The sequence below is a fragment of the Dictyostelium purpureum genome (genome assembly GCF_000190715.1).
Source record: "Dictyostelium purpureum unplaced genomic scaffold DICPUscaffold_7, whole genome shotgun sequence".
Taxonomy (NCBI): Eukaryota; Evosea; class Eumycetozoa; order Dictyosteliales; family Dictyosteliaceae; genus Dictyostelium; species Dictyostelium purpureum.
In genome coordinates, this window is record NW_003519344.1 from 143,452 (window position 1) to 160,327 (window position 16,876).

At 24.1% G+C, this 16,876-nt stretch overlaps 8 protein-coding genes across 8 annotated transcripts in view; 2 read left to right on the plus strand and 6 right to left on the minus strand.

Moving 5' to 3' along the window:
- Positions 1-186, minus strand: part of DICPUDRAFT_96375 (uncharacterized protein) — a gene marked incomplete at its 5' end in the record, with an annotated part of 979 nt that extends 793 nt beyond the window's left edge. Inside the window, one exon of the mRNA XM_003283395.1 lies at positions 143-186. Within this exon, the coding sequence (XP_003283443.1) occupies positions 143-186 (44 nt within the window). The remainder of the gene's footprint in view (positions 1-142) is intronic.
- Positions 187-279: 93 nt separating this feature from the next.
- DICPUDRAFT_147101 (uncharacterized protein) lies at positions 280-1,392 on the minus strand (the record flags this gene model as incomplete). The annotated part of the gene is made up of 1 exon (XM_003283396.1): positions 280-1,392. One exon carries the CDS (start codon positions 1,390-1,392, stop codon positions 280-282), a length of 1,113 nt encoding a protein of 370 aa, XP_003283444.1.
- Positions 1,393-2,772: 1,380 nt separating this feature from the next.
- DICPUDRAFT_91104 (uncharacterized protein) lies at positions 2,773-3,311 on the minus strand (the record flags this gene model as incomplete). The annotated part of the gene is made up of 1 exon (XM_003283397.1): positions 2,773-3,311. A coding segment is annotated over exon 1 (405 nt), but the record flags the coding sequence as incomplete, so codon positions are not given.
- A 605-nt stretch (positions 3,312-3,916) lies between these two features.
- On the plus strand, positions 3,917-5,391 carry DICPUDRAFT_147103 (uncharacterized protein; the record flags this gene model as incomplete). The annotated part of the gene is made up of 2 exons (XM_003283347.1): positions 3,917-5,131; positions 5,233-5,391. The coding sequence occupies 2 exons, from the start codon at positions 3,917-3,919 to the stop codon at positions 5,389-5,391; spliced, it is 1,374 nt and encodes a 457-aa protein (XP_003283395.1).
- Positions 5,392-5,939: 548 nt separating this feature from the next.
- DICPUDRAFT_147104 (uncharacterized protein) lies at positions 5,940-7,098 on the plus strand (the record flags this gene model as incomplete). Its single annotated transcript, XM_003283348.1, has 3 exons — positions 5,940-6,189; positions 6,267-6,344; positions 6,428-7,098. 3 exons carry the CDS (start codon positions 5,940-5,942, stop codon positions 7,096-7,098), a joined length of 999 nt encoding a protein of 332 aa, XP_003283396.1.
- A 110-nt stretch (positions 7,099-7,208) lies between these two features.
- DICPUDRAFT_74415 (uncharacterized protein) lies at positions 7,209-11,522 on the minus strand (the record flags this gene model as incomplete). The annotated part of the gene is made up of 2 exons (XM_003283398.1): positions 7,209-10,620; positions 11,509-11,522. 2 exons carry the CDS (start codon positions 11,520-11,522, stop codon positions 7,209-7,211), a joined length of 3,426 nt encoding a protein of 1,141 aa, XP_003283446.1.
- Positions 11,523-12,720: 1,198 nt separating this feature from the next.
- DICPUDRAFT_25816 (uncharacterized protein) lies at positions 12,721-13,956 on the minus strand (the record flags this gene model as incomplete). The annotated part of the gene is made up of 2 exons (XM_003283399.1): positions 12,721-13,760; positions 13,824-13,956. The coding sequence occupies 2 exons, from the start codon at positions 13,954-13,956 to the stop codon at positions 12,721-12,723; spliced, it is 1,173 nt and encodes a 390-aa protein (XP_003283447.1).
- Positions 13,957-14,537: 581 nt separating this feature from the next.
- On the minus strand, positions 14,538-16,193 carry DICPUDRAFT_74417 (uncharacterized protein; the record flags this gene model as incomplete). Its single annotated transcript, XM_003283400.1, has 8 exons — positions 14,538-14,602; positions 14,684-14,807; positions 14,875-15,143; positions 15,216-15,414; positions 15,490-15,744; positions 15,815-15,939; positions 16,018-16,074; positions 16,178-16,193. The coding sequence occupies 8 exons, from the start codon at positions 16,191-16,193 to the stop codon at positions 14,538-14,540; spliced, it is 1,110 nt and encodes a 369-aa protein (XP_003283448.1).
- Between the last annotated feature and the right edge of the window lie 683 nt (positions 16,194-16,876).

The window sequence follows — 16,876 nt, forward strand, 5'->3', positions numbered from 1 at the left end:
TGCTCATGGTTGTCATAATCAGCGGTTTCACCTTCTTGGTGGCAGAAGTTGAACCTTGATTATCAAGGGAGTCATCATATCCACCACCGTCATTCCAATCATCGTTATCATCAATTTGATTCTTTAGGTTTTCATATAATACTCTTTCATTTTCATTTTCATTTTCATTTTCATTTTCATTTTCATTTTCTTTTTCTAATTTATGTTGATTTTCTATTCTTTCTTGTTCTTCTCTTTCATGGGTTAGTTTGTCTTGTTGTTCTTTTTCTAATCTTCTTTCTATTTCTTTTTCTTGCCTTTCTCTTTCATTTTTTCTTTCTTTCCTTCTTTATGTTTCTCATCTAATTTTTTCATTTCATCTTTTTCTTCTTTTTCTCTTTTCTCTATTTCAGCTTTTTCAATTATTTCTTTTTCTTTTCTTTCTTTCTTTTCTCGTTTTTTTTGTTTTCTTTTTTCTCTTTCAGTCCTCTTGTCTTGTTTCTCTTTTTCTAATTTTTCTTTTTCTTTTTCTAATCTTTCAATATCTTGTACTCTTTCTTTTTTTTCCTTTTCTCTTCTTTCCTTTTCTTTTCTTTCTCTCTCTTTTTCTTTTTCTTTTCTTTCCTCTTTTAATTTGTTTATAGTTTCAATTCTTTTATTCTCCTCTTCTTTCTCTAATCTTTCTTTTTCAATTTTGCTTAATTGTTTTTTATTTATAATTGGTTCTTCTTCAGATGGTGATGATGATACGGATGAGTTTTCATCATAGTCAGATTCTTTATTTTCTTCACTATCTTGATCGCTACTATTGTCATTTTGAAATTCTGGTTCTTTTGGAGGTTGTGACTGTTTATTGGCTAAGTTGATCGTTCTATTGTTACTGATTAAAACATTATTGTTATTATTATTAAATATATTTGATTTGGTGGTTAAATTATTTTTAATTTTTTCAGGTATTATTGAAATGGTTGAGGTGTTTATATCATTATTATTATCATCATCATCGTTGGCGTTATTATCACCAAATGATGAGTTGAATGAAAAGTTGAAAATTTTTTGATTTTGTGGCGATAATTTTGGAGAGGATAATGTTTTTGTACCTAATGAGTTTAATGAGAAATTACTCTTTACTGTTGAGGCAACTGTAGTATTTAATTCTGAAGTTGTACTTGTATTTAAATTGCTTTCAAATGATACTCTTGGTGTTCTTTTTTCTATTGGTTCTATTTTATTAACTTTATTATTAACATTATTATTGTTATTATTATTCTTCATATTATTATCCATATTATTATTATTATTCATATTCATATTATTACTTTTATTTGTATTTTTAATAAAATTATTTACAGTCTGTTTTTCTTGTTCAGATGATTCATAATCTTCGTCATCTTCATCATCGGTATCTAACATGAAGTTATTAAATCTGGATAAAATTCTTGTTGATTTTTCTTTTACCTGCTTCTGTTGTTGTTTTTTTTGTTTGGTTGCTTTATTTTTTCTAGTTTTATTTGAAATAGAGATTTCATCAACACTGGTGTGATTATTACTTGTATATGGGGTGTTATTGTAAAATGATGATTGCTCTTGATTAATGCTAGTATTAAAATCGATTGAAGTTTCATCAATTGATAAATCTTCGTCAACTTCATAATCTGGTGGATAAAAGAATTGTTTAACTGGTTGTTTTTGATTATGCTCTAATGGTTGGTATTGATATTGTGATGATGGTTGTATTGGTGAGTATTGTTTTTTAATAGTTGAAATCTTTACATTTTTAAAAGTTGAGTTTTGACCTTTCAATGATGATTTTTTTAATGCTGATTTTAAAGGTGTTGTTAAAGGAGTTTTAGATGGTGTTTTGGGTTGTTTTAACAAACGATTCTTTTTCTCTTTGTTCTTGTTGTTCTTGTTGCTGTTTCAATAACTCTTGTTTAAATTTCTCTTGGGCATCTGAAAGTTTATCTTTAATAAATGGTGAAAGAGAGAGTGGCTTGAGTGGTGTATATGTGAGATCAAAAATATTTAATTTGATTGGTGATCTAATTTCATTTGATATTTTCCCGACTTCTTCACATATTGATATATCAGATTCATCTAATGCGGCATTAGTTGAGGTTGTTGGAAATTTATTTAAAAAGTTTAAAAGATTATCTGTACTCTTATTGTTTTTATTATTACTATCAAGACCACTTTGTTCAGCCATACTAATATCATCAATACTATTATTATCATTATTATCGTTGTTATTACTAGTGTTATTACTATTGATATTATTACTATTATCTTCAATTACATTGTCTTCAGTTAAGCTTGTATTGTTTTTAAAATTGAATTTTTCTAATATTAATTTACTCTTGGTAAGTAGGTTTTCCTTTTCTTTGATTTGTGATTCTACAAGTTGATTGTTAAGTTGTTCTTTTCTTTCTTTTTCTTGATTTCTCTTTTCTTCTCTTCTCTTTTTTAATAATAATACCTCTTCTTTCTTTTTATTATCTACTTGAATAATCTTTGAGACGATTTCATCATGCTCTTTATTTATACTATCTTGTTTTATTTTAATATTTTCTAATTTCTCTTTTTCAGATCTTTCCTTTTCTTTTTTTAACTCTTCAATCCTTTCCATTCTTAATCTTTCTCTTTCCTCTGCAAGCTTTTGTTCTAATTCAGCTTCTTCTTTAGTTGGCATCTTGAATGGTATAGGGTTGGAGCTATCGAAAACTAAACTACCATCACTAACAGGGGATTGCTCTGGTGATTTTGGTGTTTCAAATTTATTTTTTGGTGTTTTTTGGTGTTTTTTGATTGATGATGATGATGATGATTTTGGTGTTTTATTATTATGATTATCTAATTTTGTACAACTATCTTTTGAACATTTTGAAGGTGTCATTTTATGTAAGGGTGTTTTTAAAATTGATTTTGGTGTTTTTGGGTTTTGTTTTGATGGAGTTTTACTGTTATTTGTTGTTGTGGTCATTGACTTTTTTGGTGTTGATGATGGTGTCGATGGAAAGTCTAGTAAACCAATATCGATTTGTTGTGTAAAATTTTCATCAAAATTTGAATTGTTTTCATTTTCATTATTAAAAAATGCATCTATATTATTATTATTATTAGATTGTATAGTGGTGTTCATTGAACTATTTATTTTCATTATCTTCTTCGCCTTCACTTTTTTGCGAATTAATAAAACCATTAATAAAATTTGAAATTTTAATTTCACCTAAATCGTCTTTTTCTAAATTTGATGGTATTCTTCTTTTAGCTTTGCCATCATTTGCTTGAATTGAACCACCTGAGCTTGTTCTTCTTCTATAACTAACTTGATTCTATATTTAAAAAAAGAAATAATGTGAATGTATTAGTAACCAGTTTGACGAGTAATTTAAATAATTATATAATATTTACTCTTCTACTTCTAACACTATTGTCATTGTTATTATTATTATGATTGTTATTCATTTTATTATTATCATTTATAAAATTTTCATTAAAATTTGAAATCATAATATGCTATATTTTATTTATTTTAATATTTAAATGATTGATTTAATTTTCATCGGTTTATTGGTATTTATTATTTTATTACAAGAAAAATAAATTTTATGGGTTTTATGTTATTTTTATATATAGTTTATATATATTATTTGTTATTTCTTTATTAATCTATTGATAAAAATTATAAAATTAAAATAATAAAAAAAAAAAAAAAAAAAATTTATAATTTAAAAAATTTAAAAAAAAAGAGGGTAAATTTTTTTCACATTTTTTTAAAATTTTTTAAAATTTTTTGCTATGAATTTTTTTTTTTTTGGTTTATTAATTATTATAAATAGTATTCAATATTATTATCTACTATTACATTAATAATAGTAGTATATTAACTATAATAGACAATACCAATAATAATAATAAATATTTATTATAATAAATAATGATTTTAAAATTAAATATAGAAAATGGGTTATCAAAGAATAATAATAAGGTTATAATGTTTATATCCGATGATGTAATATCGAGTAGCAATATCAACATCTACAATAATAGTAATAATAGTGGTACTGGCAATAACAACACTATGCAGTACATATATACATTAATTTCAAAAAGATACAATATAGATAGGAAAAAGAATGATTTTGTATTATTAAATAAAGAAGGTTATGCTATATTACCATCAGAACATATATTAATAATAAAAGAGTTAAATAAAGATGACGAGATAATAGTATCAAAAATTATAAATAAAGAAAAGAATATCAAAAAAAGAAAATACAAGAGCGAATCTGAAAGTAGCAGTAGTAGCGAAAGTGATAGCAGCAGTGAAAGTGAAAGTGAAAGTGAAAGTGAAAGTGAAAGTGAAAGTGAAAGTGAAAGTGAAAGTGAAAAAAGCAGCGAAAGTGAAAGTGAAAGCAGCAGTGAAAGTGAAAGTGAAAAAAGCAATGACAATGAAAGCCGATCCGATAGTGATATCAGTGCTTCCATTCCTTTTTCTTTAGAATCTCAAAAAGAAAAAGATATATCAACAAACCAATATATGCCAACTAAACCTCCACAAAAAAGAATAAGGCCATTTGAAGATAATCAAATTTCAAACTTTTTAAATAGTTTAAATGCACAACAACCACAACAACCACAACAACCACAACAACCACAACAAAAACAAATACAACAACAGAAACAACCGCAACCAGAAAAAGTAGAAAATAAATCAACACCCAACAAAAAAAAAAATAAAAAAAAAAATATTAATCAAAGCTATTCAGAAAATTTTTGCAATGATTATCTAACAAACTATAGTTATAATATCAGTTATAAAAACATAGACGAGTTTTTAATTGAAGAAAAAAAGAAACAACTCCAACAAAAATTAAACGATGCAACTGTCAACACTACCACTACAACCCCAAACAACATAGGCTTATTATCACCACCAAATAATAAAATTCAAAACTCAAAGCAAAATAAAAAGCAACAAAATAACAAACAACATGCCGATAACAACAGTAATAGCAAAAGCAACAGTAGAGAAAAATTATTAAAAAACTATTCAAATTTTAGCAATTTAGTTGAACCAAAAGTAAATGACAAAATAGCGTTTCAAAAGAATGTACTTTTAAATTATAATTTAGAGGTTTCAGATTATATTGTATGTATAATACCAATTAATAAATTATAAAAATTTCAATTTATAAATATTTATATTAACTTTTTTATTTTAATTTTTTTTTTTTTTTTTTTTTTATATAGGAGGGTGTAATTGAATCAATAGATGATTATAACAACCTATATATAAGAATTGCACCAAATTTTGGCGAGTCATCATTTTTAGATAATGAATGTTTTGAAGAGGATGGGACATTAGGCTTGCCCTTAGACTCTCTTATTAATCCGAAATTAATAAAATAAAAATTATTTTTTTTTTTCTCTTTTTTTTTTTCTAATAGTACTATTTTTAAATTTTCATTAGATTTTATTTTTAAATTTTTTCTAAAAAAAAAAATAAAAAAAAATAAAAAAAAATAAATAAATAAATTATTTAAATTCCTTTTTTAGAAATTAAAAAAAATTATTTTTTTAATTTATTTATTTTTTATTTTTCTAAAATACTATAGCATACATACAAAGAAAATTTTCAACAATATTTCAACAACATTACCTCAACAAAGGGTCATATTATAATAAATTTTTTTTAAAATTAATTATAATTGAAAAAAATTATTTTATAGATTTAATCCTCTTTTTTTTTCTTTTTTTTTTTTTTTTTCTAAAATTAAACTAACATTCACATCATAAGAAAATTTTATAACTATCTTATAAAATATTAACTTAATAAATAAATACTCTCATTAAATAAATAAATAAATAAAAAAATAAAAAAATTAAAAAAATTAAAAAAATTAAAAAAATAAATTTTAGAAATTTAAACAAATTATAAAAATAAATACACATACAAAATGGATAAAAAAATAAAAGATGTTTTAAACACAAATAATTCCTATTGGGAAAACAAAAGAAAAATTGATGTAATTTCAGTCTATGATGATTATAAAGTTAAGGATGCATTAAAAATCCTTGCAGATAATAAAATATTATCATTGCCAGTTAAAGAAAGATCAACTGGTGATTATTTGGGATTTATAGATATGAACGATATCTTACACTCAATTATCGATGCATTTTTATTAAAATATCCACAGAAAGAAGGTAATTAATTTATTTTAAATACCAATAATTATATTATTATTTTATATTAATATTATTTTTTTTAAAAAATAAATTAGGACATGACTGGGTAAGACTATGTAATGATGTTAGTGAAGGTGAGAAATTTGCTGAACAACCTGTATTTCATTTAATAAGTAACTATAAATTATAAAAATAGAATTTAAATAATAATAATTTTTTTCTAATTATTTATTTTTTTTATTTTTGTTTTAAATAGATCAATCTAAAAGAGATCATTTCATTCCAGTTGATGAAAATGGATCAATTCATCAACTTGTTGATGAGATTTTTTCAAAAGATATTCATAGAGTAGTTGTAATTGATGAAGATGCAAATACCAAAGGTATAATGTCCCAAACTGATATTTTAGAATTTATATTAGAGAATAAAAAAGAAATTGGTGATGGAAAAGAATTTGAACAACCAATCAGTGAACTGGATATCATCGAAAAAGATCTCCTTTCCATTAATTGTGACGTTATGACAATCCAATGCTATTACGTAATGATGCAACAAAACAAATCAAGCATTGTATTACATGGTAAAGATGGTGAAATAGTTGGTGATCTTAGTATTACAGATCTTCGTGGCATTGACCCAGATTCATTCAAACTATTATTAGAACCCGCCAAAGATTTTTATAAAATTACCTCTGCTAGAAGAAAAAAAGATAGCGTTGTACCTTTAAATACCAAATTTAAAGATGCATTACAAATTCTCTACAAGAACCGTCTTCATCGTCTTTGGTTAACTTGCGATAAAAAGAGCTGCTTTGGTATGCTTTCAATTAGCAATATTATGAAATATTTTGCAAGAGACTACAAAGAAAGAACTCCTCAACTCCACAAAGAGTTCAAGCCAGTCACACCCTCAAGAGTTAATTATTAGAGTTATAATATTAAAAGAATGTAAATAATAAAAATAAAAAATAAAAAAAAAGATAAATAATTTTTTCGAATTTATGATTATTTAGATAATAAAATTATTTTATTATTTATTTAATTATGTGGTACTTGATATATTACTATTGATGAGTGATCAGGTTTACCAGTTTTAATTTTTCTAAGGGCATTGGTTTTCTGATTATGTAGTTTTTTATAAGTTTGATATAATGGGTCTTTAGTGAAATCATTTGGTGAATGGGCTTCAATTTCTTTAAGCTTTAATAAAAGTTTGCTGGTTTCTTCTTGAAGGTTACGGAATGGCTCTGTGTTTTCAATACAATGGGTAATAATAGCCTGCGACATCGTTTCACATGTTGCTAACGATTCTTTAGGTAAGCCATCTAAAAACCTTGTCATATTGTCCTCAATTTGTTCCCTAGTTGATTTTATTTTACCTGTAGATTGTTGATTACTGGCGCCGAGTGAAACATTTTCTGTTAAAAAGTTATCTGAAACACCATCTGAAACAATGAAAACCCTATCACCTGGTACAACCAACGACATTGCAAAATGTAGATTTGTGAGTAATGGTTTGCATTTTTCGTTTCTAGCTATAATGAGTTCTCTTCTTAAATTGTCACTCTTTGTTTCTGGATATGATGCTGCATCAAGTGGCCAAGATTTATCTTGATCACCGCCCCACATCCAACCCAATTGACCTCCTGCATCATTGAAATTTCTTGAGGATACCTTTAATTGATTAACATTACCACCTGCACCTGGTGTTAATTTAGCTCTATTTGTAATCTCTATAACTTTACCATTTATATGAGACCATCTGTATGCTTTAGTATCACCAACCGAACCAACTATAAAAACCCATGGATCTTTAATGTTTAAGCTGTTAATATTTAAATTGTGGCTGTAATTATTATTGCCCATTATTAGATTATGTGGACGTGGTGGTAATGTTGGTGGTGGTAATTTTGCTGGTACTGTATTTTTAGTTGGTGATAAAGATTTTCTTGGTGATAAATTATTTGGACTTGTAGCGAAACCATTACTATTTGGAATTTCGATTGGCTTTACACTTGTTTTTTTAGATATCATCAATTCTGGTGATTCTGATATGATGGAAGAAATTTCTGAATCGTTTGATTGTGATAAACACATTCTATTTAATGATGGTGGCATTGGGATGTGGTGATTTGCTATTGGATTATTTAATCTTTGTGATGAAATAATTGGACTATTTGATTGAAATATATTTGGTGATGTTTCACCACTACTACCACCAGTATTTTCATCACCATTCACATAATTTTGATCAATGTACCTTGGAATTGAACCATTACCACGACTATTTTTTCTAGCTGAGGATTGTGGTTTAATATAACTTTTAAATGAATCTTGTTGATCACCTTGTGTTAATCTTGGTGATTGATTACCATTATTATTACTATTATTATTATTATTATTATTATTTTCAATATTTACATTATTATTACAATTGTTGTTACCATTTACACTATTATTGTTAATATTACTATTACTATTATAAACTGAACCATTTAAGCCATTACTATTATTACTATTACTATTATTTGGTTCGACTAATTTTGATAAAACTCCAATACAAAATGTTGTAGCACCCTTTGGTTCAAAATGAATATCAAGATTTTTGTAATATTCATCTTCAATAATTCTCTTGTGACCTTCAAAAATTGAGTTACCAACAATTGTTAGTAAATCATTTGTAGTTTGAATTTCCTGTTCGTATAAACTTTCAATATATTGGTTTGAACCCAAAACAGACATACAAGCAGCTCTTTTTGGATCTTCTCCGTGACCTGAACCATCAGCTACTGAAAGTACTGCCCTAATCATTGGATGTGGATCAATTGATATACAGAAACAATCAGCAAATGGATTACCAAACTGCTCTTTCTTTTCGAAATCCCAACCATATAAAGATGACATACAAGCAGCACCATTTAAATCACTGGTTTCATTTACATACATTGCCTCTGAATCACCAATCTCTTTTGAAATTGAATGTAATTTGGCTTGGAGAGCACTTAACTTTGCTGGTGAAGCTGGTAACTTTGGTTTATCGAATTCTGATGAAGGTGAACTTGATAATGCTGATGAAAATGGTTGCTCGAGTAAAAGTGGTTCAACGGAAGCAGTGTTAGTAACTAATGATTGCAAAGATGGCGATGAAATGAAACCATTTGATGGTATTTTTAATGGACTAGCTGGATTGCCACCATTAACTCCAATGGTATCGATAGTACTACTTGGACCAATATCTATATGATTATTGCTGTGTATTTTAATTTGGTCAAATGATGAGTTTAAATTTGGTGATGTTGTTGAACGTTCTAAAGTACGCTTAATGGTTGGTATTATTTTTTTAGAATGATCTATAAAATAACTTGAAAAAATATTGTGAATGTGATTGTTATTTGTAAGAAAAGGTGTTCCAGGTGGAGATGGCTCTATATGTTTTTTTTCTAAGTGATCTTCTTCTTGTTGATCAACACTAGATATTATTGCATGTTCATTATAAATATAAATGTGGTCATTATTATTTTCAAAATCTTTAGTTGGGGATGATGGAGCAGAGGAAATTGGCGAAGATAATGGAGAAAAAGGTTGGTCTGGTAAACTTGTTTGGACCAAACCAATGTGTGGGAAATCTAAACCCTCACCTCTCTTATAGGATATGACTTGTTCATATTGAAGATTGAATGATAAGATTCCATTAATAAGTTTATTTAAAGCTCTATTTACACTTTGAACCAATACATAGTGAGCTGAGTCATAGATATTATTTTTTACGTTTGAACAACTATAATATAAATTATTAACAATATCATAATTATTATGGTGGCTACTACTACTACTACTGCCACTTGAATATTGATAACCATTATTACTAACTGAACTTGTTACATTCATATTATAATGATTTCCATTAATGATAGGTGATGAGGATATAGGTGGAGATGATAATGGTGATGTTGAATTTGGTGATAAGGATGAGGGTGACATTGACAAGAGTGGCGAAGCATATCCTGTAGTATTGGTGGTAGAGGATAAGAGTGATAGGTTATTTGTAGATAGTGAAATATTTGGGTTGTTATATGATGTAACTCCGCTATTATTAGAGATGAATGTACTTTGGGTAAGTTTCGTATACTTTCCAATACCAGAAAATATACATGTAAAGCCAACCATGTTCTTTTTTGAAGTCTTATAGGTTGGATGAGATCTATATACCGATGAAACCCTAAAAGTCTCTAAATCTAAATAAATATATACAGTGGTATCGTTTACATTGGAAAAATGTTGTTGATTACTTTCGATCCATGATTCAATAATTTCATAATTTTGTAAAATTGCTTCTTCCAATTGATCATTGGTTTGTAATGTAGGTGTAATAATAACATTTATATTTGCATTGCCCCAACTGAATCCGCCACCAATATAATTTTGTTGATTATTATTATTATTACTAATACTATAATTATTTAATATATTATTATTATTATTGTTATTGACTTTCACTATCATGAAGAAATTTGAAATGAATGAAACATGCCCAATAAAAAAAATGAGAAAAATGAAAAAATTAGTATATAAAAAGAAATTTTTAAAAAAAATTTTAAAACAACGAAAAAAATTTAATTTTAATTTTATTTTTATTTTTAAAACTAATTTAATTACTTTTTTTTTAATTGTTAATTTAATTTAACTTTATTTTTAATTTGTATTTATTTTATAAAATAATAATTGAATTTCATTTATTATTAAAATATAAAAATAAATTATTGATTTCAAAATTATTTTTGTTTGATGGTTATTTTTTTTTTTTTGATTTTTCTTTTTTTTTAAAAAAAAATTTATTTTTAAAAAAAATGATTTAAACACACTACCAAAACAAAAAAACACACTACCAAAACACCAACACAGAGAGAAAAAAAAAAAAAAAAAAAAGAAAATAAATCACAAACCAAAAAGTTATTTTTAAAAAAATAAAAAAAAAAAATAAATAATTTGAAAAATATTAAAAAAACAATTTTTAAAAAATAAATAAATAAAAAAAACCTTTTTTCAATTCAATGAAAAAAAATAATATCTAAGTACTTTAAAAAGAGAATTTTTTATACATAACAAAAAAAATAATTAAAATATTAAAAAATCGTTTTTTTATCTAGTTGGTGTGATGTTTTTGTATGATATGATTGATTAAGTGTATTAAATAGCAACAGCAACAAAATGGTGTAAAGGTAAAAAAATTTTATACAAATATAAATAATTTTTTCTTTTTTTTTTTCGTATTTAAAAAAAAACTACGTAGTTTGGGGTAAGAAAAAGAAATAAACTATAAGTTCTATGAATTACTCACTTTTCTTTGCACATTTGTGTTTGATAAACTTAAGCTAGCGTGTATTAGTTTTATTTTTAAATTTTTTTAATTTGAAATTTAAAAAAAAAAAAAAGAAAATAAAAAAAGAGAAAGAAAAAAAATAAAATAATAAAAAATAAAAAAGATATTTATATTTATTTTTATTTATATTTATATTATTTAGGTAATAATATATTCTAAAATAAATGATATATTTTTTTTATTTTTTTATATTGTCAAAAATTTCTAATTGGTTTCTTTTATTTTTTATATATTTTTTTTTTTATTTTTTTTTTTTTTAATTTTTAAATTGAGTAAAATCACAGGTATTGTTGTATTGGCGTTGGTGTTTGCGTTGTCTCTTGTGTAAATAACATTATTTTTCACATATAATTCATAATTATATTGGGGCATAGTTATTAATAAAATATTCTTTTTTTCTAGATTTTTTTTATTCATGGAATGCTTTTGTTAAAAAATTTTATTTTTTTTGAATTTAATATTTTTTTTTTTATTTTTTTTTTATAAGCAAGATCTGGGTATGATGTGAATGATTTTTTCTTTAAATTCAAATAATTTTTAGATTTTTCAGCAAATTTTTTTTTTTAGACAATGTAACATGGTGGGTTGGTTTAAATTTTTTTTTTTGGTCTAAAATGTATTATTTTATTTCAATCAATTTTTTTTAAAAAAAATAAATAAACCAATTAAAATATTTATGTCACTTTTTGCGGCGTTTAAATTCAAAATAATGATATTATTATTGGACCACAGATTTAAGTTATTTAAGTTTTGTTAATGAAAATCAAAAATCCCAAATCCAAAATCCATAATTTGATTATCATAAAATCATTTTTTAAATTGGTAAAAAATAGTAATAGATATTTTATTTACAATCAAGATTTCAAAAAAAAATCATGATATAATAATCATTAAAAAACTTATTTTGACACATTTCTTAAATATTACTATTAAGTCCATATAATATCAACTTTCCTAAAATAACAACTCTTTTATTTCCATTTTTTTTTAAAAAAACAAAAAAATAGGGAAAAAAATTAGAATTCCTCCAATAACAGCAAAGTTGAGAGGATCATTTATGAGTTTTGATGTTGCTAGGTTAAAGTTATAAATATTTAGAGATAATTATTATTAAAAATAAAGATATTAATATTATTTACAAAAAAAAAATAATAATTTAAATTTTTATTTTTATGATTTTAATTGACCACATGCGGCCATGATATCTCTTCCTCTTGATTGTCTAATAGTTGTTTTTACATTATTGGATTCTAAAATATTTGCAAATATTTGAATTTGATTGTTGGTTGAAGATTCGTGGGGTGAACCTGGCCATGGATTAAAAGGTATTATATTGACTAGTGATGGGAATCTTTTACATAGGGGAATTAGATCTAGTGCATCTTGTTCAGTGTCATGTACATCTTGTAACGGGACATATTCCAAAGTAATACGTGATTTTGTAGTTTTTGAAAATTTGATACATGATTGAACCAATTCTTCAATGGGCCATTGTCTATTAGCAGTCACAATCTTACTTCTAACTTCATCATTTGGTGAGTGTAGTGATATTGCTAAACCTATTCCTGGGAAATCTGTACCTAAACGTTCGATAATTGGTACAACACCACTTGTTGAAACTGTGATTTTAGATTTACCAATGGCTAAACCATTCGAATCTGTAATAATTGAAATTGCTTTTTTTACATTTCTATAGTTGTAAAATGGTTCACCTTGACCCATGAACACTATATTGGTTAACAGTCTTTCTTCACTTGCATTAAAATCGTTCAATAGTTTTCTTGCAGCTACAACCTGTGCAACAATTTCATTGGCTGTTAAATTTCTCTTAAATTTTTGTGTACCTGTAAAACAAAATGTGCATGCAAATGTACATCCAACCTGACTTGATACACATAATGTGCCTCTTGATGACTCTGGTATAAACACTGACTCTACTTCATCGCCATCGAATGATATTAAAAACTTTCTTGTACCATCCACCGACAACTGATGCTTTGTTATTGTTCCAGTGTCAAGCTTGAAATTTTCCTCCATTATTGATTTCCTCTCTTTTGAAATTAAATTAAAATCCTTAATTTGATCTATTCCTTTATTATACATTAATTTCCAAACTTGGTCTACTGAATATTTAGGGAAATTTAGTTTTTCAAATTTTTCTATTAAATCCAATTTCGGTAGACCAATTATATTAATTTTATTTTTATTTTCTATATTGTTATTATTAATTTCTGTTTTATTATTATTATTACTATTTATTTCATTTTTACTACCATTATTATTTAATGTTGTTGAAAAAAGTGGTATTATTTTATCATTATTTGGGTTAAAATTTTTTATTTTTGAAAATGAGTTGCAATCTCTTTTAATAAATGAACTATTGTTATTTATTAAAAATCGTCTCATTTTATTATTATTATTTTTTATACAAAAATAAATAAAAAAATAAAAAAAATAAAAAAAAATAATAAATATTTTTTTTTTTTTTTTCGTTTTTTTTTTTTTAATTTATTTTTTAAAATAATTTTTGAATCAGAATTTATAATTTAAAGATGTATAAAAAAAGATCATAAGTATATTACAAATAATTAATAGTATTAATAATAGTAATGATAATATACTACAAGTCCTAAACTTTAATATTTCAAAGACAGTCTATTCAAAAGTGCATTCAATAATATTATTGTATTCAAAAATGATTTTTTTTAAAACCCACACACCTAAAACAAATGGTGCTGTTAAGACCAAGAAGAAAAAAGTGAAATAATGAATATTAATTTATTTAAAACCTAATTTTTTTTTAGTTTTTGGTTTAAAAAAAAAAAAAAATTTATTTCTATTTATTTGAATTTTGTGGTTTTGAATATAATAAAATAAAATGTTAATAAAACAAATTATATTTTATATTAATTTATTTATAAATATGCATTTTTTAAAATTAATAAATCAATTTAATTTATATTTTAATTTAATTGAAGAAAGTGGGTTTATAAACCTTCAATCTTTGTATATAATAATTCTTCACCTGAATCATCAATAATTTTCTTTTTCTCTGTTAAAGTTTAAAAAAAAAAGTATATTAATATTATTATTAATTATTAATATTATAATAAAACTTGTAATCAATACATACTTGACATAGATTCAGTTACTTGGAATTTAACGGATGAGTAACTCTTTCTTTGTGGTAAAATTCTAACTGCTAATTGATCAACAACTAATGTTGCAACTGTTAAAAGACCAAGACCTGATACCATCTAAATAACATTAAAATAAATTAATAAAAATATAATTAAAAATATAAATTATAATTTAAATAATTACAGTTAATAATAAAGATTGGAAATTGAATGAACCAATAGCACCATCTTGAACAAAAAGTAATCTAATGCCATATCTTTTTAAAACCATTCTACTGCCTAAACTATCAAAATAAATAGGATCTTTTACATTGTAAATGGTGTCATTTACTTGTCTAATTGAATATGTATATTTGAAATTGCCAGTACTATATGAAAATGTATTTGAATATTTAATAAATACTAATGCAATAATACCAGTATATCTATTTGGATCTCCTTTATCTGGTGATTCTATTAAAAAATAATTAATAAATCTATATTTCTACATTTACCATGCTTTATATTTTATTAAATTGTACCTACCTGCATCTAAATCAATACCTCCAAGCTCTAAAAGTTTGCCGATTTCAAGAACATCATATTGACCTTTAACACCAACTCTATTGTTTGTATCATTTATTTGAATTTCATTTCCATCTCTATCAAGAATGTAGCCTGATAAGTCACGAGCATTGTATTGAATTTGGGATTGTGGTGAAAACATAGTGTGATCAATCATTACCTTTAATATTAAATAAATTAAACATTAGAAAAAATGAATATGATTATAAATTTAAATAAGAGTTTTAATAATTACAGTATATTTTTCGATATCAGCAACATAAATACTTTCTTCGGAAACATCCTTATATTTACATCTTGGGTCTTTGAAAGAACAACCATCAGTTGTTTGATTTGTTATTTTAACTCTAGTTGAAGCTGTAAAACTAACATCGTCACCTGGTGGAAATAATACCAATGGATCATCCCAATACTCACATTCTAGTTTAGAGTAAGCATAGGTATTATTATTAGATTTGCAGTAAGGACGTTCTGTATCAATTTCTTTTGGCTTAAAATTGCAAAAATAGTTAATACACTCCCTATTATAAATATACATATAACATAATAGTTATACTTACAGCCATTAATGTTGTTCTGATGGAGCATACTGGGACTTCGGATAATAAATATCCTTTTTTATAAATTGCTTGATAAACTACAACATATGAAACAATAAATACCATAAAAAGTAAATGAAGTAAACCTATATAAATAGTTATTTAAATATTAATATTATATTTCAATTAGACTAAAAAAAAAATTAATTTTATTAAATCATTACCTAATCTTCTATCTCTAATTCTTACAATTTTAACAGTATTGTAGGAAAGAATTGTATCTATTTTAAAATATTCAAAAAATTTAAAAATTAAAAATGAAAAATATAAAAAATATAAAAATTAGTATTTGAATTTTTTCTAAAAATATCTATTTATTTTTACCCCAATCTAAATTCATTTTTAAAAGCTATATATTATATAAGTATAATATATATATATCACTTATAACAATTTGATATCAAATATTTTTTTTTTTTTGTGTTCAAAATAAAACGGAGCTTTTTTTTATTTTTTTTTTTATTTTTGAAAAAACTAAAAAGTTCCGAGCCAACTTTTTAAAAAAAATTAATATCATAAAGAAATAAATATCTTTTTTGAGGTTTTAGGAAAATATTTTTATTTCTTTTAAATAAACCAAAAAAATTTTCGATATGGTGAAGATTATGTGAAAAATGACATCACTATTAAGAATCATCACATTTTTTTATTCAATAAAATCTTTTTTTTTTTTTTTGTTTTTTTTTTTTTTTTTATTTATTTTTTTATTAATAAAATAATTTTTAAATCATTATATATTTTTATTTTTTTTATAAATATTTGTATTTGATTGTTTTCGTTTTTAATTATTTGTTTAATGGGGGAATAAAATAAAAAAAAACCAGCTATAAATAAAAAACTATGAAAATAATAAAAAAAAAAAACCCTTGATTTTTTGGGTAACAACTCAAAAAATTGAAAATAATTTAAAAACAATTTTTCTTTTTTTTTTCAAAATATTACAAACAGAACCAAAACATCATTACCACTGCCCCAAATAAAAAGAAACAAAAATATTAATAACTTTTGAAAAATGTCAAAAAT